The 23,333-nt window shown below is 28.7% G+C and overlaps 2 protein-coding genes across 2 annotated transcripts in view; both read right to left on the reverse strand.

Annotated features, from left to right (window-relative positions):
- LOC129908337 (neurobeachin) overlaps positions 1-23,333 on the reverse strand; it is a 646,575-nt gene that overhangs the window by 321,643 nt on the left and 301,599 nt on the right. The window lies entirely within an intron of this gene.
- LOC129908344 (uncharacterized) lies at positions 14,051-15,511 on the reverse strand. Its single transcript, XM_055984775.1, has one exon. It carries the CDS (start codon positions 14,406-14,408, stop codon positions 14,124-14,126), a length of 285 nt encoding a protein of 94 aa, XP_055840750.1. The 5' UTR covers positions 14,409-15,511; the 3' UTR covers positions 14,051-14,123.

The following is a 23,333-nucleotide window of genomic DNA, read 5'->3' on the forward strand; positions in this document are numbered from 1 at the left end:
GGTTTAGTTCGTTATATGAAATATAAGGGTTATTGATATTGAAGGTATAATAAATTTTGTTTGTAGGTACACTTTTGGATATAAAAAAAATTGAAATAGTTACCCAATTTGTAATTTAATAAATTTTTGTCGCTTTTTTATAATATTATAAATTATGACATCATCACGTAAAATTATCGTTCGTAAACCGATCTTACAGAGAACCACTCTTTTTTTCTTTGATATGAAAATTATTGTAACTTGAATTAATATGAAAGAAAAAAATTCTGCATAAATAAAAAAAATCATATGTGCAATTCATACGTGGTAGAAGTGAAACCTTAAAAAATCATTTTTCTTGCAAAAAAAAATATCGAAAAAATCTACCTTTTTTTTATTCTATCACCTTTAAATCCATGTTTTTTATATGACAACCTATAATAAATTTTATATCATCTGAAAGCTTATTGTTTCAGCTCAAAATATTAATATCGACCATGTCTATACAACATCTACAAAAAGAGCTAGAATTTTTTGAATTTTTTTTTCTCTTCTAAAACCATTAAATACCTATATTTTTTTAAATGGCAACCTATGGTAAATTTTATATTTCACCTTTTATATGTAGTTTATTTAATTACCTATCTACAGTATAAATTTCATTCATCTATCTAATAAAACAAAAAAGTTATAATCAATTGATTTTTCCTGTCGCTTTTTCGTTTCATCTTGTTTCAAATCACTACGATACTTAAGGAGTTTTCACTTCAAAAAAATTAATAACTATAATTGCATAAAAGATGCTATGTTGAGTGTCACAATTTTTTATTTTATTTAAAGCTTTGAAACTTTTGCGTAGTTATTTTGAATTTGACATTCAGATTTAAGCGAGTAAAAATATTTAAACTCGACATACTTCGTATTCTTTATAAATAATTTTATTAAAAAAAAAGAAAATTTTATATAATTTTATAATTTTTAAAAATTATAATACAAATAGACTTAATATACAAAAAATAAGTATATTGAGATTGTTAGTGAATTTTGAATTCAATTTCAAATAAATTTGTAATTTTTTTTTTTTTTTTAAGTTTTAAATCTAGAGGGTTTCATATAAGACAACACTTCACATACTATAACCAAGGGACAAGTTTGATGCATCTACCGATACCTCATTTAATATTTTATATGTTGCTTAGAAGTTATGAGGGAATGAAGCGTTTTTTTTTATACTTTGCAGTAAAGTATACAGACTTAAAAATAAAATTTTGAATAATATTCATAATTAATTATTTTCTTTAAGAATGCGATGAAGAAAAGGGTAAATAAATTGTAAAAGAATGGAAATAAATTATCACACAAAATTTCGTAAATTAGTCCTGCCCTCGATGAATGGAGGTTGTTGTATGGGGGGATTTTAGAATATTAGGTCTGAGGAACTAATATACTAAACTATAGACCTCCTTCACTTAAAATTAGTATAACCCAAAAATATAACCTAATTCTGAAATCATAAATCGACCTCTGATTCGATCGATACTCAAATGGATATTTTCTTAATACATAAAGTTCCTTTTTCCAAAATGATTCCTTCAAATAGGTTTGTATGGTTTAGTTTTATTAAAGTTCACAGGAAAAACAAACTTCTTAATGTTATTTTCTGATCGATCTCATTTACCTTTATTTCATCCCACAAAACACCTTTTTTAAAAAACATTCCATCACTTACCTGAAAAGACAAGAAAAAAAAAAAACAAATAAAATATTAGTTAATTTAAATACAAACAAAAAAATAAAGTAATTTCAAAAAAGGTTGAATCATATCAAATTTCTCAAGAAACAAACAACAAATGAAAACAAATCTGTACAATCTGGTCCGTAAAAAATGGTTTCACAAAATATGGACCGTGACTCGAAGTAACCTCTTTTGCAATGCAGATTATTCAATTCATTGAAGCATCCTTCCAATTCGTTCCATGTTTTTTCTATAACCCCACCTACTAATTCGAAAAAGAAAAAACAAACAAAAACTAACCCACAAAAACAACCCTTTGTTAAATAAGGCATAAAAAAAGGTCGAATTGAAATAGAAATGGTGCGAAAAGTCATTTTTTTTTTTTTTGTTTTGCCTTGCGTTTCTTCTTTTGCGACAAAAGGGGTCTTTGGGGTATATTTTATTACCTGAACTTATTTTTTCTATTTTTTTTTTTTTTCGTCTCCGTTTTTTTTTTTTTCATTTAAATTTATTTAAATTTGATAGTCAAAATGTATGCGTAAAAGAAAAGAAACCAAGGAAATGCAAAATACCTCAAGAAAAGAAAAATAAACTATTCGAGTAATCGAAAAAAAGCCTTGAGTTACACTTTGAAAAAATTCAAAATAAACAACAGAAAAAAAAACGTTTTTTTTTTTTTTTTCATTTTGACTCATGTATTTTTGAGAAGTTTATCGAAATTCGCAACACAAATTCATAAATTTTCAAATCTTTGCAAATTTGCAAACTAAGCAATGTTAAGTCAGTGCAATACAAATTTCAATGAATATGTATTAATTAGAAAACCCTTTATTCCGCAAACAGTTAGTTTATTTTGTTATTCCCGATATTCCGTTGGCAAACAAGAATTCGCAAATTTCGCAATTTTTTTTGCAAATGTTTTGCGAAAGTCAATTTTTTGTAAGACAAAGTCTTCAAACTCATCGCAAAAGAAACATATTATGAAGTCTTGATACCTATTTTTATTCTACAAGAAAATTTCTATCAGTGTACATAAGAATTCATTGTTTTGTCCTTATGTGTCCTTTGGGGAATTTCAATTCCGCAAAACATTGTAGTGTGGAATGTTTATATTATTCAAATCGTTTTGGTATTATTTATTTTTTGTTTGCTTTTTCTTATTTTCTATCCTCTTTCTCTTTGTAATTCAATTCCTGTTTGATTCTTTAAAATAAGATATGTCCTTGAGGAGATAAAAATTTAAGTTTTTGTTTACTACTAGGAAAGGTAAACTATGCACAGTAAAAAAAAAATACTTTTAATTTATTTTTCTTTCATTTTAACAGGGTGCGCAACTTCACACAGTAAATAGTGAAGAAAAAAATAAATAAAAAAAAAAAAAAAAACATTATCCTGAGAGCTTGTCAAGGATATTCAAGCTAAATTCTCTCTGATCCATTTTTTTTTTAAGTAATTTGCATCCCGCTTTCAGCACAATTTAGCTCTTTCGCAGAATTTATTTTTTATTTTGTTTTTTTACTTTCCAATGGAATTTTTTTATTTAGCCATTCAAATGCAATTATCCTGAGTGCAGTTTTCTTCTCTAAGTGTTTTTTTTTTATTTTTCTTATAAAAATAATATAGTTTTTTTTTATATCTTAATTGGACTATTTTCTAGAAATTGGCTTTCGTAAAAAAATATTAAAACAAAGCAATAATTTCTTTATCAAGTTGAAAAGAATTCATGGATTGAAGAAATTTTTTTGAAAAAGAAGATTTATTTGAGTTAAGAAATCATAGATTGAAAAGAGTAATTCTCCGGTAAAGAAAAAGGTTGCTAAGGTGTTAAGTCATTCTGAGTTGTTTATTTCGCTTAGATGAATCTTTGCATTAAGTTGGTTAAATGGATTTCCATGGAGGGATTTTTTCTGTCAAGGATAAAATATATGTCAAAGGTTATCTATATTAAGGATTAAAGGTATCAAGTATGTTCCCTTTAGAAATAAAAATATGTGAATTATTCAAAGTGACAATGTTGCGACTTCATGAAGTATAACGATCTCATTAAAAAAGAAACTTTCTGAAATTAATGTATTAATGATGTAAAAAGACTTAATAAAATAAAAATTCTGACATGATGATGTAAAAAGTCCTCATCAGACTTTCTGAAATTTACAGTCTCCATGATGTAAAAAGAATTCCTGAAGTAAAAATTCTGACTTGATGATGTAAAAAGTCCTCATCAGACTTTCTGAAATTTACAGTCTCCATGATGTAAAAAGAATTCCTGAAGTAAAAATTCTGACTTGATGATGTAAAAAGTCCTCATCAGACTTTCTGAAATTTACAGTCTCCATGATGTAAAAAGAATTCCTAAGTAAAAATTCTGCCTTCATGATGTAAAAAGTCCTCATCAAGAATGCAACTTTCTATAATTCAAAGTTTTCATGATGTAAAAAGACTTCCTGAAGTAAAAATTCTAACTTGATGATGTAAAAAGTCCTCATCAAGATTGAGACTTTCTATAAGTAAAAGTTTTCATGATGTAAAAAGAGTTCCTGAAGTAAAAATTCTTACTTGATGATGTAAAAAGTTCTCATCAAGAATGAGACTTCCTATAATTAAAAGTTTTCATCATGTAAAAAAGACTTCCTGAAGTAAAAATTCTGCCTTGATGATGTAAAAAGTCCTCATCAGACTTTCTGAAATTTACAGTCTCCATGATGTAAAAAGAATTCCTAAGTAAAAATTCTGCCTTCATGATGTAAAAAGTCCTCATCAAGAATGCAACTTTCTATAATTCAAAGTTTTCATGATGTAAAAAGACTTCCTGAAGTAAAAATTCTAACTTGATGATGTAAAAAGTCCTCATCAGACTTTCTGAAATTTACAGTCTCCATGATGTAAAAAGAATTCCTGAAGTAAAAATTCTGACTTGATGATGTAAAAAGTCCTCATCAGACTTTCTGAAATTTACAGTCTCCATGATGTAAAAAGAATTCCTAAGTAAAAATTCTGCCTTCATGATGTAAAAAGTCCTCATCAAGAATGCAACTTTCTATAATTCAAAGTTTTCATGATGTAAAAAGACTTCCTGAAGTAAAAATTCTAACTTGATGATGTAAAAAGTCCTCATCAAGATTGAGACTTTCTATAAGTAAAAGTTTTCATGATGTAAAAAGAGTTCCTGAAGTAAAAATTCTTACTTGATGATGTAAAAAGTTCTCATCAAGAATGAGACTTCCTATAATTAAAAGTTTTCATCATGTAAAAAAGACTTCCTGAAGTAAAAATTCTGCCTTGATGATGTAAAAAGTCCTCATCAGACTTTCTGAAATTTACAGTCTCCATGATGTAAAAAGAATTCCTAAGTAAAAATTCTGCCTTCATGATGTAAAAAGTCCTCATCAAGAATGCAACTTTCTATAATTCAAAGTTTTCATGATGTAAAAAGACTTCCTGAAGTAAAAATTCTAACTTGATGATGTAAAAAGTCCTCATCAAGATTGAGACTTTCTATAAGTAAAAGTTTTCATGATGTAAAAAGAGTTCCTGAAGTAAAAATTCTTACTTGATGATGTAAAAAGTTCTCATCAAGAATGAGACTTCCTATAATTAAAAGTTTTCATCATGTAAAAAAGACTTCCTGAAGTAAAAATTCTGCCTTGATGATGTAAAAAGTCCTCATCAGACTTTCTGAAATTTACAGTCTCCATGATGTAAAAAGAATTCCTAAGTAAAAATTCTGCCTTCATGATGTAAAAAGTTCTCATCAAGAATGCAACTTTCTATAATTCAAAGTTGTCATGATGTAAAAAGACTTCCTGAAGTAAAAATTCTAACTTGATGATGTAAAAAGTCCTCATCAAGATTGAGACTTTCTATAAGTAAAAGTTTTCATGATGTAAAAAGAGTTCCTGAAGTAAAAATTCTTACTTGATGATGTAAAAAGTTCTCATCAAGAATGAGACTTCCTATAATTAAAAGTTTTCATCATGTAAAAAAGACTTCCTGAAGTAAAAATTCTGCCTTGATGATGTAAAAAGTCCTCATCAGACTTTCTGAAATTTACAGTCTCCATGATGTAAAAAGAATTCCTAAGTAAAAATTCTGCCTTCATGATGTAAAAAGTCCTCATCAAGAATGCAACTTTCTATAATTCAAAATTTCATGATGTAAAAAGACTTCCTGAAGTAAAAATTCTAACTTGATGATGTAAAAAGTCCTCATCAAGATTGAGACTTTCTATAAGTAAAAGTTTTCATGATGTAAAAAGAGTTCCTGAAGTAAAAAGAGTTCCTGAAGTAAAAATTCTTACTTGATGATGTAAAAAGTTCTCATCAAGAATGAGACTTTCTATAATTAAAAGTTTTCATCATGTAAAAAAGACTTCCTGAAGTAAAAATTCTGCCTTGATGATGTAAAAAGTCCTCATCAGACTTTCTGAAATTTACAGTCTCCATGATGTAAAAAGAATTCCTGAAGTAAAAATTCTGCCTTCATGATGTAAAAAGTCCTCATCAAGAATGAGACTTTCTATAAGTAAAAGTTTTCATGATGTAAAAAGACTTCCTGAAGTAAAAATTCTGACTTGATGATGTAAAAAATCCTCAAAAGACCTCATTGAATAATGAGGTCTTTTTACATCATCAAGTCAGAATTTTTAATTCAGGAAGTCTCATTCTGGGACTTTGTGAAATTTATAGTCTTCATGATGTAAAATGACTTCCTGAATAGAAATTCTGACTTGAAATGATGTAAAAAGTCCTCATTGAGGATGAGACTTTCTAAAATTAAAATTCTTCATGATGTAAAAGGACTTCCTGAAGTAAAAATTCTGACTGGATGATGTAAAAAGTCAGAATTTTTAATTCAGGAAGTCTTCATGATGTAAAATGACTTCCTGAATAGAAATTCTGACTTGAAATGATGTAAAAAGTCCTCATTGAGGATGAGACTTTCTAAAATTAAAATTCTTTATGATGTAAAAGCACTTCCTGAAGTAAAAATTCTGACTGGATGATGTAAAAAGACCTTATCAAAGATAAGACTTTCTGTAATGCAATGTATTCATCATGTATAAGAACTTATTTAGTTGAAAATTGTTTCTTCATAAAACAAAAAGACCCCATCAAGGAAAGAAATTAAAAGTCTTAATGAATTATAATACTTCCTGAGGTAAAAAAATTTGACTTCATACTAAAATTTAATGAAAACGACCTGAAATTAAAAGTTTTCCTGAAGAGGCATTTAGATATTTTGTTTTGAAAGTTAAGTCATATTTGTATCCAAATTTTGAAATAAACTGACTATCCCATAGATCTTTTCATTATTTTGTATGTAGTAGAAAAACTAGACCAATTGTTTTTACCCTCGTGCTTCTTACCAATTCAATTGTAGAATAAGAAACGTTTAAAATATCGACAGGATGTTGTATTTTTATATAAATTTAATTGCCGTCCTTGAGCTCAATTCTAACCTCCTGAATATAATACTCTTCCCACCCTCATATCTAAAGACTGCTATGAGCTTTCACCAACATAAGTTCTTCTATTCTTTTATTTTCTATTATTTAATATGCATGCATATCTCTGTAAGAAAATTAAAAAAAATATATATAAAAAGAAAAAGAAAAATATATAACAAAAATCTTAGCGCAGTTCCTTTAGCGTATCTTCCTGTTATTAACTCATACTCCCTAGCCAGTCAGAATTAAAAAAAAAAAAAAAAAAAAAAGAGAACAAAATAAAACTAAATGAAAGCCAAAACAAATGCAAATAACTAGATTTTTTAAATTACATAACTCGCAGCTTGGGGTTGCATGATGGTGGTGAACAATATAAAGTACAATTCTGCCCCAACTGAGCAGAAAATGAGCGGGAAATCCTTTTGTTTCATTTCAGTTACCATAAGGATGACGACAGTGAAAGACGACGAAAAAAAAACAACTATGACGACAACGACAACAGAAGATATATAAAAATATATATGAAATGAATACGAGGACGACGACGACGACGAAGAAAGATGACAACTCCAGCTGACTTATGATGCACGACGAACGATGACTACGACGTTAGAATGTCGCCCTATAAATGTCATAAGCAGCAACTGTGCGACTGAAGTTAGACTACAAATTTGAAAAAAGGAAGTCAAATTGTTAGACATAGAAAAAACCACAGATGAAAAGAACAAACACAGAAAAAAAATTATAAAAAAGAAGAAATTTAAATCTTGATCTTTCCCTTCTTCATCCTTCACGATGTCGACGAGGACGTGAACGACTACGACGACCAACACAATGCCTATAACCTCACTCTTTATTCAAGCAAACATCATAGTACAATAGAATGAGTGTGCTAACAGGGGTGGACTTGTAATTAAGAGAACCGTATCGTATTCTTGAAATCAGCTTTAAGTCAAATAGTTTCTTTGAAAATATTTCTTAAAAAAACAAAATTATTTATAAATTTTGCCAGTAACACCCAATATAGTCATTAATTCATGAAACTCGAAGTTATTAAGAGCAAAAGTTCAAGAATAAAGAAATAAGAAAAAAGAATAAAAACAATAATTAAACAAACCAAAAAAAAATAAAGTTCGCTGCTCAACTCTTTTGTTTAAACAAAGCTAGTTATTCTATCTTGGGTTCTAAGCCACACAATTGTATTTTTGTGATTTTTGTCGAGTATAAAAGGCTGAAAATTGGTACCATAACAGTATTTGTAGGTATAAGGACAAACGTAAAAAAGAAAAAGCATTTTAGATGCAAGATGGTTGCCAAAGTGGAAAAATAAACAAAAAAGAGATTTAAACAAATTTGATAAAGGAGAATGTTGAAGTTGGACCCTTATTATCAACATGTTGTGAAGGTAAATTATTGAGAGAAGCGTGAGTAAATTCAATCTAAGGTTGCCATTATTAACTTGAAACTTTGATAAAGTACATTAGGGTTGCCATAAGTCAAAATCAAAACAAAATTGAAAGAACATATACAAAAATATTCTGATATGATGCAAGTGAAAAAAATTAGTGTTCAAGAAAAAAATCAACAGAAGAACAGGTCAAACTATAGGGTTGCCAGAGTCAATAAATCAGAAACATGAAATTTAAGTTCAAATAATAAGGCTTTTGTGCTATATCGACGGTTAAACTGCAAAACCTCGTAAGTCGTTTTTGACTCTTTGTTTAGAAATCGAAAAAAAACCTCTTAAAACAATTAAAAAAATGAAGAAAATAAAAAAATTGTTTATTTAATAACTCAAACCAACTATTTTTTTAGTTCTTTAATTTTTTTAAAATTGTTTAAGAGTTTTTCTTTCGATTTCTAAACAAATAGACAAAAATGACTTACGAGGTTTTGCAGTTTAACCGTCGATATAATATCAGCTCTTGATCTATTTCTAATGCTAAAAAACATTAGCAAAATTGGTTACAAAACATTGGTGAAATTAGGTACAAAAGCGTTGCCAAGTCATAAAAGTTTAAAAATTAACAAGAACAAAGCAACCAGTTCCGAAACGGGTTGGGGTCAAAATTTCTTCCGGGGTCAAAATCCTTCTGTCAAAATTCTGCTTTTCAAAATTCTGTTTTTCAAAATTCAACAAAAATTTAAAAAAAAAGATTTCGAAAATGTTAAAAATTTTACAAACCTTTTTTCAATTTTTTGCAGAATTTTGTAAAATAGTCATCTTGCAAAATTTGTTGCTTATTTAAGATAACTTACATAATTTCAAAAAGCATAATTTTGAAAGACAGAATACAAAAAAAGCAGACTACTTTTAGAATTTTTTTGAAAAAAGCAGAATTTTAAAAACCAGAATTTTGAAGTCAGAATTTTGACCCGCTCCCTCCGAAAACACAAAAGGCTTAATTTTGGTACAATTACATATTATAATAGACAACACATTATAAATAGAAAATACTAGATTCCCAAGAGAGTAAGTCAAGAAATAGAGTTATCAGAGTCATTAAACTATACCTAACTTTGAATGTTTATTCAAAAACAAAATTGTTTAAGTTTTTTAAGTTTTCTTTTCTTATTTCCGTATTTAAAATGTGTTTACAAAGGCTTTACAATAATTCAATTCATTTCATAGATTTATACATCATAAAATTGAAATTCATAGTCTTACATAGGGTTGCCAGAAGTCTTAAATTTTTTAATAGTTGAAAACAATTTCTGTTAGTTATTTTTGACACTATTTTTAACCGACTATGGCATTTTTAACTGACTATACAAATATTTTGCATTAATAGAGTGTTTTTGCAGATAAGAAATTTTCTACATTGAAAAAAAAAAATCAATCAAAATGTGGGCATTAATTATATTTTTTTTAAATATTTGTCAAATTTACAATTTTTACTAAAATACTCAAAATTGTAAGAACTTTTCAACTTTTGTGCGTGTGTTTTCCGATTCTTTTGTTAGACCAACATTTTTAAAAAAGATCATCAATATAATTAACAATTTTTTAAGTTATCAGATCTGAAATAGCAAATACAGCCATGGGATGAATTTATGCACCCACAATGTACCTTTTACATTTTAGTGAAAGATGGTGGAAGAGCAACATACAAGTTCTGGATATTTGCCTAGGCAAAACTCAACAGTCAGAAAACAAAATAGCGGTATAATGGTTCATGCTGGTTATTGTTATCCTGTTACAGATGGAAAATAACAATTCAAATCGTTGCAGTTACTTTTTTTTTTAACGATGATGGTTGCTCCGTATTGTTGTGTGGAGATGGAGATGGAAAAGACTACTTTCCGTTTTTATACGTTTTATTTTTACTGCTGTTCCTATTGGGGATTTAATTTTTCTCTTTCCATTTGTTTTTGTTGTTTTTTTTTTTTTTGTTGCTCATACCAACAACAAAATTGTGTAATTGTACTTTTGACTTAAAAAAGATAAAAATTCCTTTTCAAATAGGTTCTAACGCTATTTGGTATTGTTTGCATTTTGTCTTTTTAAAATTTTTTTTTCTAGGCGAATCATTAGGAATTTATGGAGGTTTGTATAGAATGAGAACTTAAGCTTCTAAATTACAGGAGATTTTAAGGTTTTTCAGTTAATGTGTCATTTTGACCAAATTGGTTTCATACGAAATGGTATAAAGTTGACAAAATAATAATATTTGATGATCATTATACTGAACGATTGTTTGTTCAGCAATTAAGAGAACGACAAGGACTTTGTCCTTATAAGTAATTTAATGAGATGAGAGAGAAATTAACGTTTTGGAAAAACAGTCGCGCTTAAATTTGTTATTTCTGAAGGTACACAGGGTGTTAACAATATTTTTTTTTTAATTTTTTTTACTAAAGGAACAGGGAACTAAATATTATTCTCCTTGGAGGTTATTTTCCCTTAAGAAAAATTTCTAAAGAAGCTCTTCAATAAATTCTATTCCTATAAACACTCCCTCCTTTTATGTTGGTTAACACCCTGTTTGCACAAAGAAAATTTAATTACTGTTTTTTTTTGTTTTTTGTTCAGTTCTAGGGTTCGGTTTGATGTTTATATGTATTTTTTTTTTTTTTATTATTATTTTGTGGCTTTGAAAGCATTGGGAAAACGAAAGCCTAATGATGGCAATTAGCTAATCCAATAGTCGTTATAGCAAATAAATTGTTGAATGGTAAAATAGAAGCTAAAAATGTCATTTCGCGTTACATTATACACAGTAACTAAGTTTCACTTTTTTGTTTTTGTTTTTTATAATATTTATGGTCATTGCTTTGATAAGTTTTTTGTTTTATTTCGTTTTTTGTTTTCCTTTTCTATTTTTAGTCTATAAATAAAATGTTTACAAACAATATGAAAACCAAATAATTTATAGACAATAAAAAGAAATGAAGGAAGAGTGGGCGGTATATTGTGCGAGAGTAAAGCCTTGGTACGTGACCTAGCCTTGAATACAAAAAAGGCGTAGACAAGAGTTAATGTATTGGAAGTAATTACTTGAAATATTTATTGAATAAATATAATGTTGTTGCATTCAAGAGGAAATTTAATGCTAAGTTTTTTTGCTTATTTAAGACAAAATTTATTGAAGGAAAGTTTGTTGAGTATCTTTATTATTGGATTTTTTTTTTTTATACAAAAACTGTTTAAGAATTTTCCAGTACTTATTTTAATGTATTTAACTATTTAATTTCTTCTCACATATCAACCTATTAAACTTAAAGAAATTTGTTGTTTAAAAAGTATAAAAATGGCCGCTGATTATTTTTTATCAATTTTCGAAATTGGAATAAAAACATTCACTGTGGCGTATGTGGAACATTTTTTTATCTACTTAAGAAAAAGTTTGCTTTAATAGTATTCTATTGACATAATTAACGATCTCAACTAATACATGCTTTTGTCTTTTTTATACTTTGCGCTGCAGAAATGCAACGACGGATTCGCTATATTGCTAAAGCAAGGTTTTGAACTCAACTAAGGTTTGAAAAAGGTACATTTCAAAGAACCTTTTTCTTAATTAATATATTTCTCCAAACTGATTTAAGTGATTTCAAGGAAAATTATTACACGGAAACATTTAAGAAGCCGTCATATTAAAATAAAAAAAAATCATGTATGCAATTCACAAGTGGTAGAAGTAAAACCTTAAGAAATCATTTTAAAAATGTACCTATTTTTATTCTATCACCTTCAAATCCATGTTTTTTATATGACAACCTATATAAATTTTATATCATCTGAAAGCTCAAAATATATATATCGATCAGGTGTATGAGACATCTACAAAAAGAGCTACAATTTTTTAAACTTGATGAAATTTCATCCAAAAAGCAAAAAAAAAAACATTTATTTTTATGTTCTCATGCTATTAAATCAATTTTTTTGTTTGACAACCTATAAAAAATTTTATACCATGTGAAAGCTTATTGTTTCACCTTGTATAATGATGCATAAATCTTATTTCAAAGATGTCTACAAGAGAAGTTAGAATTTTTTAAAGTCAACCATGTCGAATTTCCAGACTGAGATTACGGTACTTCCTACACTAGTAGCTGGTCATCGCCAACAGATCTCCATAGGTGTTTTGAGGTATTTTTAAATTTTTTTCAATTTTTTTCAATTTAAGATTGTGTAACTTGTAGAGCACGTACCGTTATGTGTGATATATCAAATAAAAGGTTATGTTATCAGCATGCGTATTAAAGTTTAAATCAAATTTGTATGTGCACTAGATCAAAAGATATAACGTGTGTTGGAAAAGAACATCTTTTTACCGTTATCTCCGAATTTTGAATATGAAATTATAATTTATTTAATTACCTATCTACAGTACAAATTTAATTTATCTATCTATTAAAACAAAAAAGTTATAACAAGTTGAAGTCGTGTCGCGTTTTCGTTTCATCTTGTTTCAAATCACTACGATACTAAAGAAGTTTTCACTTCAAAAAATAAAAAAAAAAAACAAAATTTTACGTATTCTAAAAATATTGGATTTTTCCTTTTTAATAAAATAAAAAAAAAATTTAATAAATTGTCACAAGAAGCCAAAAACGAATAATTTTAATATGAAGCTTCTTCATTCATTCTTAATTTAATCTTAAATTGGAATGTTATTTATGGATTCTTTTATTTAATTTTTATTTTTTCTTTAAAAAGTATTTCTACTTAATTCCTTCCCACTTATGCCTTTTATCTTCATATAATAAAAGATTAGATAATTCTCAAAGAAGAATGTCAGACACACTTTAGAGTTTTTGACTACTTAAAATATTTGTGATATGTACGTCTAGGTAAAAATCAAAAGTCCTGAACACAACAAATTTTCCCAGATAATCTGATAAGTCCAGGTATAGGTATCCAACTAAATTGTGAATGCCAATTTACTTCAATTCGAAAAAAAAAAAAATAAATAAATAAATTATAGCTGGCATCATTTACTTTCTATTTTTGTCTGCTTAATACAGTGAACGTGCGTTGTCTACAAAAATAAATTCCAAACCAAAAACATTCACTTTTACATTCACACCAAGTAATATAAATTTCATATTAAGCCAATCAATATTTTTCGATTGCAAAAATTCTCACGCACATCATTTTCTTATGGATAAAATACTCAATAATCACATCTGTATTCCATGTGGAAAAATATTTATAAACGCAATGGATTTGCCAATTGTCGTAGATATATATAAAAAGATACAAGTACTTGAACGTGAAGATACTTTTAAAATAGCCTTGACATATCGATATAAAAAAAATACATTCACTTTTTTGACTCCAGGTGGCGATGATGATGATGACAAAAAAATCCCATTTTTGAAAAAAAAAACTCACTTTCATTTTTTTCAATAGAAAAAAAAAAGTATTTTTTAATAATTTTTGTACAAAAGGTTTTTATAACATTAACAATTCAATTAGACAACTACTAAACTTCTAAAGAAGACTTTTTTTTTCTTTTAATTCCTTCCAATTTGATCAACTTGCGCTTGCAAATTATTAATCACTTCCGATGGCACTTGATCACCAAGGATTTCAAAAAGATTGATCTTCTGATTTCCGGGAATTTGTTCATAGGCTCCTAGTTCAATTCCTTCTTGCACCTGTTGAATTTGTGCATCTTTTGGTATCAAAAAAGTCTGCTGCGCCTGGCGAATGGCTTCATTTGTATAGGCAGCTCCTTCACGTTGTGGATAGCAGGCAACAACAGTGATAACAGCAAGCAAACAAATGACAGATTTCATTTTGAAACAAAAATAATTATATTTTTAATACTTTTTCACTTAAAATCAAACAGATTTGCACGAATACGCGTTCACGAGAGCAGAGTTCTTCGTCGGCTTGAAGTCTTCAACTGTTCGTGTACCGGTTGAGAATAAGCTTTTAACTGTCTCCCACTACGAGATCTCTTCAACACGAATGAATATAGAAAGTGAATGATCTTTCTTCAATACTGTGTGAGACCCTAGCAACTTTGGCCTCAAGTAGGGATTGTGTTAACGATTTAATTGACTTTCTTTGACGAACTATACTGCTTTTTAGACACGATAGTTGGTTAGGTAGGTTTTGTATATGTCTTTTGCTTTCCCCAGGCTTCAAGTTTTTTTTTTTTTGTTTTTGCATCAGTACAAAAGTTGCAACCAAATCCAACAACAACAACAAAATTAATAAAGCTGGTCATATCGAATACCCGTCTGAATCTGATTGTGTATGTCATCAGCGTAGTTTATGTTGAACTTTCAATTGTATCTTCAAGACATGTACAATGTACATACAACACAAAACAACTTCTTCTTCAGTTTCTGTTTCTGTTTTGTGGTTTGGATTAATGATGATAATGGCCTGGCTGGGGGTAATAGCCCACAGAGTCTGAAAAGTCCGCACAGGTCTTCATCTGCACACATTTATATTTTTTATATTAAAAACAAACTTTAACAAGTTACGCAATATAAATATGCATATGACGTCGACCTTATGTGATGTAAATATTAATAAAAAAAGTAAAAATGGGTGAAAATTAAAACGAATATTTTTATTTATTATGCAAGTCTCTGATAATTGCACCTTCGAGGTGATTGTTGTTAATGAATTTTTTGGTCAAGAGAAGTATTTTTTTTTTTTTTTTTTTGAAGAAGTGAAGTAGTTCGATCTTGGATAAAACTTAAACTGGACATAATTGCATCGAAATTGGGGGTATTACTTATTACAGAGGATCACGTTATGAGTTATGTAAAAAAAAAAAATACAGCGATAAAATGCGGCCAAAGTAATCATTTATACGATTAAGTTGAGGAGAAAAATGATCAAAACTAAATTTTTATTTAGACAACAGACGTTTCAATTTTTTTTTTTCCATTTGATGATCAGGAAGAATATTGTGCCGAATGACTTAGCTCAAAGATTTTTAACAACACCAATGTTCCTACACCTTAAGAACTATTTTTTCGTTGATAAGAAATTGCATACCTAAATAAAACAACACCCTTAGAGCCAATTTTTCAATCTTCTAATAAACAGTCAGTTAACTGTTCGACGAATAAAGTTATTAGGCTCATAAACAATCAGATAAAAACATTGAAGTTTTCAATCAAGAATAATTTATTCTACAGAATAACAAAAAAAAATTGTCAAATTCAAAAATATTTAAAATTAAACGTCATTTTTATTCATGATTGTTTTTGTTTTCTTGTGTTCCACTGTATTTTTTTCAAAATTCTTTCAAAACAGCTTTGACAACTGGCACAATATTTTTTTTTGAGATTATTCCTTAGAATAATTTTTATTCGTCTCTGAAAGAAGCAGATAGTTTTATTCTTAGGAATAAGCTATATCTGCCTGTTGAAAAATTGATTTTTTCTCTATCCTTAGGAATAAGTACTAACTGACTGTTTAACTGACTATTGAAAAATTGGCCCTTAGTTAAATATAATAAACCCACGAGTTGATTTTGGTGTGAATCCAAATAAACAAAAAAAAAAAATAATAGGAAACTCATGGTTGATGTATGACGGAAGTTACCTCTTTGTTTTATTAAAAAAAGTGAAAGCTTAATTTCCGTAAAAATTAAATCATGGGTTGCCTGGAAAATTTTCATAACGTAGATACATGAATCGAACGCAAGGGTTCCTTAAAAAACTTTACCTGATATCATAACCAAGACATTCTTTAAAGTTTCAAAATCAGGGATAGGTAGACAATTTGAGTTCAAGAATTAGGGCTGTAAAAGTAACGACAAAATGAGTACCCGCATGGATACGTTACTTTTGATACTAGTACCCGCATCAATAATATCGTTACTCGTTACTTTCGTATGCTTCGTATTTTTCGTATATTTCGTATATTTCATTTTTCATGTATTTGATAAGTTTCGTACGTTGGTATAAGGGTTTTTTTTTAACCAAAAACAATTTGTATAATCTAAGTAACATTTTAAGGCCATAAACATTAATTTCAGTTGCGCCGTTCTCATGTTATAAGAGTTTGAAGGTAGCTATACTGATTTTTTTTTTCAATTTTTTTTGAATCAAACGTGGAAATTTTTTGATTTTTTTTCCTAATTTTTCGACAAAACTTTTGTAATTTTTTGTTTATATTCGTTCAGTAATCTTATCACAATTCTTTAGAGACCTTTATTTCAAAAGTACATCGCGCAAATCTCGAAATATTAACACTTCAATACAACCATGTCGAACAATTTTTCATTTTTTTTCTATTGACAGTGATTTTTAAAACCTCGTTTTCTCAGCTTTTGAAAATTTTGCACTGAAAATAATAATTTTTTTTGAAAAACCAAAAAACTTTTGTACATTCTTAAGCTACATTTCAAGACCATTAACAAAATTGTGATAAACCCATAGGTTGCGGCGGCAAGGGTATATTTCGGCCACATAGAGAAAATACGAAAACGTCTCTTTTGATATTTCTGTATAATTTATTATCGATAACACAACGATACCTTGGCACTGCTGTTTTTATCAAGACAAAAGTAAACTCCAGATAATTATCTGGAGTTAGCACTCCGACTACGGTAACGATATTGATACGAAATGCTAAATGCGACAAAGTGAGTGTATCACTTCGTTTCGTATCTCATATATCGGATGATTTAGTATACCTATAGAAATTGGAATGGGATCGTTACTTCAGTACCCAGTAACGAAACATGCGAGTAACGATACTGTTTAGAAAGTAACGTTTCGTTACTCGTTACTGAAGCAAATACCCGCATTTTAGTAACGAATTATTTTATTACATTATTTAAAGAAATCCAAAATCGTATTGCTTTAATATGGTTGAATTTTCTCTTTCTGTACGCCTATTTCCAAGGCTTGAAAAAGTACCATAAGCCATAACTAGCAAATATTTTGTCGGTCTTGACATAAAAATATGAAATTAAATTAGGCAGGTTTTTTTTTTTTAAATTAAGCACATTAAAAAAATTAAGAAGATTTGTCTGTTTAATTTAACACGGATATCTTTTTAGCAAAAAACCATATGCAGAAATCTGCTTGATTTAATATATAATCCGCTTATTTTTAGGTGTTTTTTTTTTCGCGTGTGCGTTCATCTGTACAACGAGCTAGATCCTAAACGGGTAGATGAACTTGCTTGAAATTTCATATAGATAGACTTTTTAAATCTACAAGACCTCCCATACAAATTTTTCGAGCAATGACAATTTCGTTGAAAATGGCTCTAACTATTTCAATTAAATTCAGTGTACCTACGTTATTCTCTAAGTGGTTCTAACAAAAATGCGTTTTTTAGTTTTTCTCAAAAAAATCGGATATAGTGGAAATATGGTGTTGCTGTTTTTTGCGAGAAAACTGACATTTTCCTTATTGGCGAATATTTCGTTATTCAACATTAACAGGCAAATATTTCTTATCATGTTTAAAAATTATTTGTTTTTCAAATTTTTAAAAACAAAAAAAAAAACAAAATTTTTTTGTAAATGATTGTTTTGTTAATTTTTCTTTTAATATCAAACAAATTAATAAATGTCGAAAGGTTCGCTAATATGCATGCACGTTGTCAGAGTTTATTTTTAATTTTAATTTAAGCAATTTTCTGCAATTGAATTTTTGGTTGCATAATGAATTTTACAATACCTTTATCCGGACCATACGCTTTACTCTCTTCAGGAGTTACAACAGCTTGCAATATAGGTTAGGTACCTATAATATGCTAAATAGATTCAGCAGCTTCATATGTATGTACGAGTATGTATAGATATAAACTTTTACATTTTTCTTGCTGAATTCATGTTGTTGTTGTTGTTCATTTAACAAAAAAAAAAAAAAATGTAGAGCGGAACAAGGCCTTGTGTCGAACAAATTAATTGTATCCTACCACTAATATTGGACTACAAACTACCTCAATCAACATCCGGTTTACTGGCCAAAATGATTCCTCTTCTATTATCCTCTTCTCTGAACACATTCAAGAGAGGTATTTTCTCTCTATACCTATAATAGTAGATATATAGTTGGTCTTGTCTTTTCATTTTAACCTATAGCTAACCAGGCACAGTAGTGGCTGTCGAAACAGAGTTAGAGTGTAGCGTATATGTTTATAGAAAACATGTGGCAATTGCATGCACCTGCGGCAATATGCCAACACACAAATCACAATGACGCACAAACCAATGAATTTCCACCAGCAGATCGCCCTAACACAATCTTGTTTGAGAAAAGTTCCTCAATTAATTTTAACAAGGATGCTTCTTCTCTTCTGTCGGTGCTCATATACACACATATAAACAGACACACACTCGCATATAAACCAAAAAAAGTTTTTCCTTGTTCTATTATTTTCATCTCGTTCGTCTTTCTCGTCTCATCTCATCTCGGCTCGATCTCAACTCGTCTCTTTTCTCGTCCTTACTATCCTTCGACTTGGAGTCACCGCTACCGCTGCCTGACTATAGTCGGTTTTTCAAAGCTGCCACGTGCAAGGCAAGGTTTGCTCCACCTCCTACTCCTTTTTTTTCGTCCTTTTTCTTCTTATCCCTTTCGTATTTTATTATATACCTACAAGGTACCAGTGAAAACATCTCCTACTAGTGTCCTGACAAAACATAGAGCTCAGCACGAATTTCGCACATTTAACAATGCCATTCATGGGAAGGATACGTGTTCATCTAGAAGAAAAGAAAGAAAAAAAGGACCAAACAGAAAGAAACAAAAAAAAAAAAACATTCGAACACAAAAAAAAAATAAATGCTAGAACAGCTTGACATTTTTCCAATCTCATAACTCAACGAAGCTATATTTTTCTTCTGCAAAGCAAAATAGGTACAAGGATTCTGGACTTTGCAAAAATTTTAAATACAAAACTAATAAATTGTCACTGCGAAAAAAAGGATTTTTATTTAAAGAAAAGTCTGCTTAAGGAGAAACAAACAAAAAAAACTGAGATGGCTTGACCACCAGGATGATCCTGATTTAATGCGAGAAAGTGGCAACGAACCTTAAACAAAAAACAAAAAGACACCGGAAACAAACAACACCTTGCAGACAAGACGAGTCCTGGTAACTTGCCAGGCCCCGGTTCGGCTGGTTGACATGACATAAATTTCAATCGTTTCTGGTGGAAACAAGACTTAATAAACAAAGTCGGAAATAATGATGATGGTTTCAGGCTATATCTCCACTACCACCCACGATGGAGATGAGATAACGGTACCTATACAACACAACTGTTATATAGGTTGTTGGTTGGTTGGGATTGCTTGATGGACAGACGGCAACCGCACCACATCATTGAAGGATATTTACCAGCAGCAGGGTTTTTTTTAAATGAAGTTAAGATGAGAAAAATATCTCCCGGCTATAAACAAGGGGAGTCATCTTGTTTACAAGATCCTTGTTTGTGAAAACAAACGATGACGACGAAAAGAAGAGGAACATACAGCTTAAGTGTATTTCTAGTTTTTTTTTTTTTTTGTTCAAAAAGATTCTATTGCAGTTCATTCCACTGCAGTTATCCTCCTGAAGATGACAGAAGAAAATATCAAAAAAAAAAAAAAAAAAATACAACAAAGTAGCAAAATCTGTGACATAGTTTGAAATTGCTCATAGAAATATCCTTTTTTTGAGCCTGACGACTTGGTACAATGATGATGATGTTGTTGGTTTGCAATAGTGATGGATGCATTTTCTTTTTCTTTCTTCCATCAGAAAACGAAAAAGATGATTTCAAAAATGCCATCGAGAAGAAGACGAAAATGCACTCAACTTAAACTATTACATTTAAGTTTAGTGAACTAATATGTGTGAGTGTAATGATGTGATGTGTGTCTTGAAATTGGACTTAAGTCAGTAAGTTCTATTTATTTTTTTTGTTATAAGTTTATTTTCGAGAGAGATACTTTGCGAAAGATATATTACTTTTATTTTCTGACAAGATGACAGAATTGGATTAGTTTGATCCTTTGGCAGAGATTTTTGTTATTTTTTTTTTTTTTTGTGTTAGATAATCACTTGTTTTTTTTTTGTTCTTTTCTGTGTCTTTTTTTTTAGATAATTGAAGACTTTTCTTGCTGACATAAAGTAGCTTAGAAGATTATTATAGATTTCTTTAGTTGTTTTGTGTGAAAAATAAATAGGATTTTAAGTAAGTTTTATTTTTATATTATTTTCTTTTGTTTTAATCTGATAAAAGTTTGATTTAATTGGAATTCGGTTGTAGAGCTTATAAAAAAGTTTATTTTCTAAAAACAAGACAAAGTTGGTATTTTTAATTCTTTAAATGATTATTTCTTTTAGTAAAATCAACAAGTCTTATATAAAATTAACTGGTTTAAAATTATTAAACAAAAACTTATTCATACGAAGATTCATATTAACACCGCCTGCCAGTTATGGCAATCATTTGTTAGTTTTATTCAATGTTGTTCTGATAGATAGAGTGATCATCGCATGGAATAGTTTTTTTGGCTATATAATTTTAGTAGTCATTAGTTATTGGCCACCTTAAGTCAACACTATTTTTAAATTATGATTAAATTAATGAATTAGAGAAATTAGAAGGAACTATCAGAGTCACTGTGGCGTATACGTAACTTTTTTTTTTATAGAAAAACCTTAATGTACATAATTCTTGAGATCAATTAACTCGACCTTTTTTTTATCTATTGCGTAACGTTTGAAATGATTTTTAGTTTTTTAGTACCTATTATAAAATTTTTAACTAAATCAATTTAAACATTTTTTTCTTATAAAATAGGTACTTTTTTCAGTTTGCAATATCTTACAAAAATATTTATTAAAATAACTTGATTTGGTAAAATATTTAAAAACATTGCATAACACAGATTTGTAAGCGTTACCTATGTTTAAATGAGGGATTTTTGAAATAAATGTTTTTTAACAAAGAATAACGGTACCTGTCATATATCTACCTACCTTTCTGAATGCTGGAAGTTAAATGAAATCAGCAGTTTCTATTAGCCTAACTCGAAATTATAACTTGAGGACAGGGTACACTTCAAGGACAAGGAAATTTATGCCACTCTTAAAGTGACTTTTCAGCCTCTTAGACAAGCAAATAGAAATATGTTCCTACTTTCTAATTGCAACAGTCTATTCATTATTTTTCATACCTTAAGCTAAAAACTCAAGACGAAAAATTATAGTCTTTTAATTTGATAAAGACAAAACTCCAAAATGTAGGTGGTATTGGTTTCGATTTTTAAAAATGCCTAGTTTTGAAAACTTTGTCTTATTTCACTTAAAGATTGATGAAATATGATCGATTTTGTGAGATTTTTTTAAATGTTATATTAAATTTTAGAAACCTTTAAAACTATAAGCTTAAAAAGGATATTATCTTGTTAGAAAATAGAAATTATTGCGAAAACATTTGAATAAGTTTGACCTATTGATGAAAGTTCAAGAGCAATTCTTTGCGACATTTTTGTAACCTTTATTGTTTTTTTTTTTTTTTTCTTTTATTTTACTGTCGAATTGAAGAAGAGCATAAGCATGTGAGAACAAAAAATAAACCATCATGAACGTCTATATAAGTTAGGCATTACCTACTCTACTCGTGTGTAGGTAGGACGTCGTGTAAGGGTATAGAGAGAAAGAGAATAAGGCAAAGTTAAATGAATTGGAGCAAATGATGTTGCCCAATGGCGCGAAACAAGATGAAAACATACGAACCATTAATGCGATACTCTATGCCTCACTTCCTTGCCTCAAGCTACATAGCTCTAAAGAAGTCAATATTTTTTGTTTTTGTTTCTAGAGAGGGTATATGTTAGATATACTCTATACAGCTTTTTTATATGTATGTAAGAGATTTATATTTGGCAAAGCTTTGAAGGAGGAGGGAATGCAAAGGATGTTTGTATATGCAAACAGAATTTACTTCCTCAACACCAAAAGAGATTGAATGTAATTCTAATTTTAATTGGGGGATACGAGAGATGAACGAGAGATGCCAAAAGTTTCTTTTTGATTTTTTACCTCTCGAATTTATTTATTTATTTTATTTTTTTTTTTTTTTTTTGTGAAATCAATTTTCAAAGAACATGTGTGGAAGAAGAGTATTACCTACTAATAGGAAGGTACGTAACCTATTTTTTATTTTTTGTGTTGGTATATATGGTAACTAATCAATTTTACAGACTATTTGTTCTTCGTCTTGATGTTAATTGCCCATATGAAATAACATCTTCTCACATGGGTTATGTTCGGTACAATTGTACCTTTTCTTGACAAAATTATATATGATTACTTTTTTTAAACTCTAAAAAAAGATAGAAGAATATCATATTAAAAAATTGATTCAAAATATAAGGGAAAAATATTTAAGATCAAATAAAACTAATATGGTTATGATCTGTATCAACTTATTACCGTCGATCCACGTTTAAAGGGTCCACAAAAAATAAAATGCACGACTGGGTCGTTAGAGCCGTTTTTTTTTAAACTAATTTTTTATAAATAATTTTTTGGAAAAAAAAGTTTTTAAATAAAATTGGTATGCCATTTTGTAGAAATCACGAATCAACATCTAAAAACAAAATTTCAAAAAAATTCAATGTCCCGTTTTTGAAAATTTGATTTTTCAAAAAAAAAAATTTTTTAATTTTTTGGAATTATGTTTTTGGCTTATATTAAAATTATATAAATGCTTCTTCGCAAGAAGTTTCGTTAAAA

Source organism: Episyrphus balteatus, chromosome 2, assembly GCF_945859705.1.
Source record: "Episyrphus balteatus chromosome 2, idEpiBalt1.1, whole genome shotgun sequence".
Lineage (NCBI taxonomy): Eukaryota > Metazoa > Arthropoda > Insecta > Diptera > Syrphidae > Episyrphus > Episyrphus balteatus.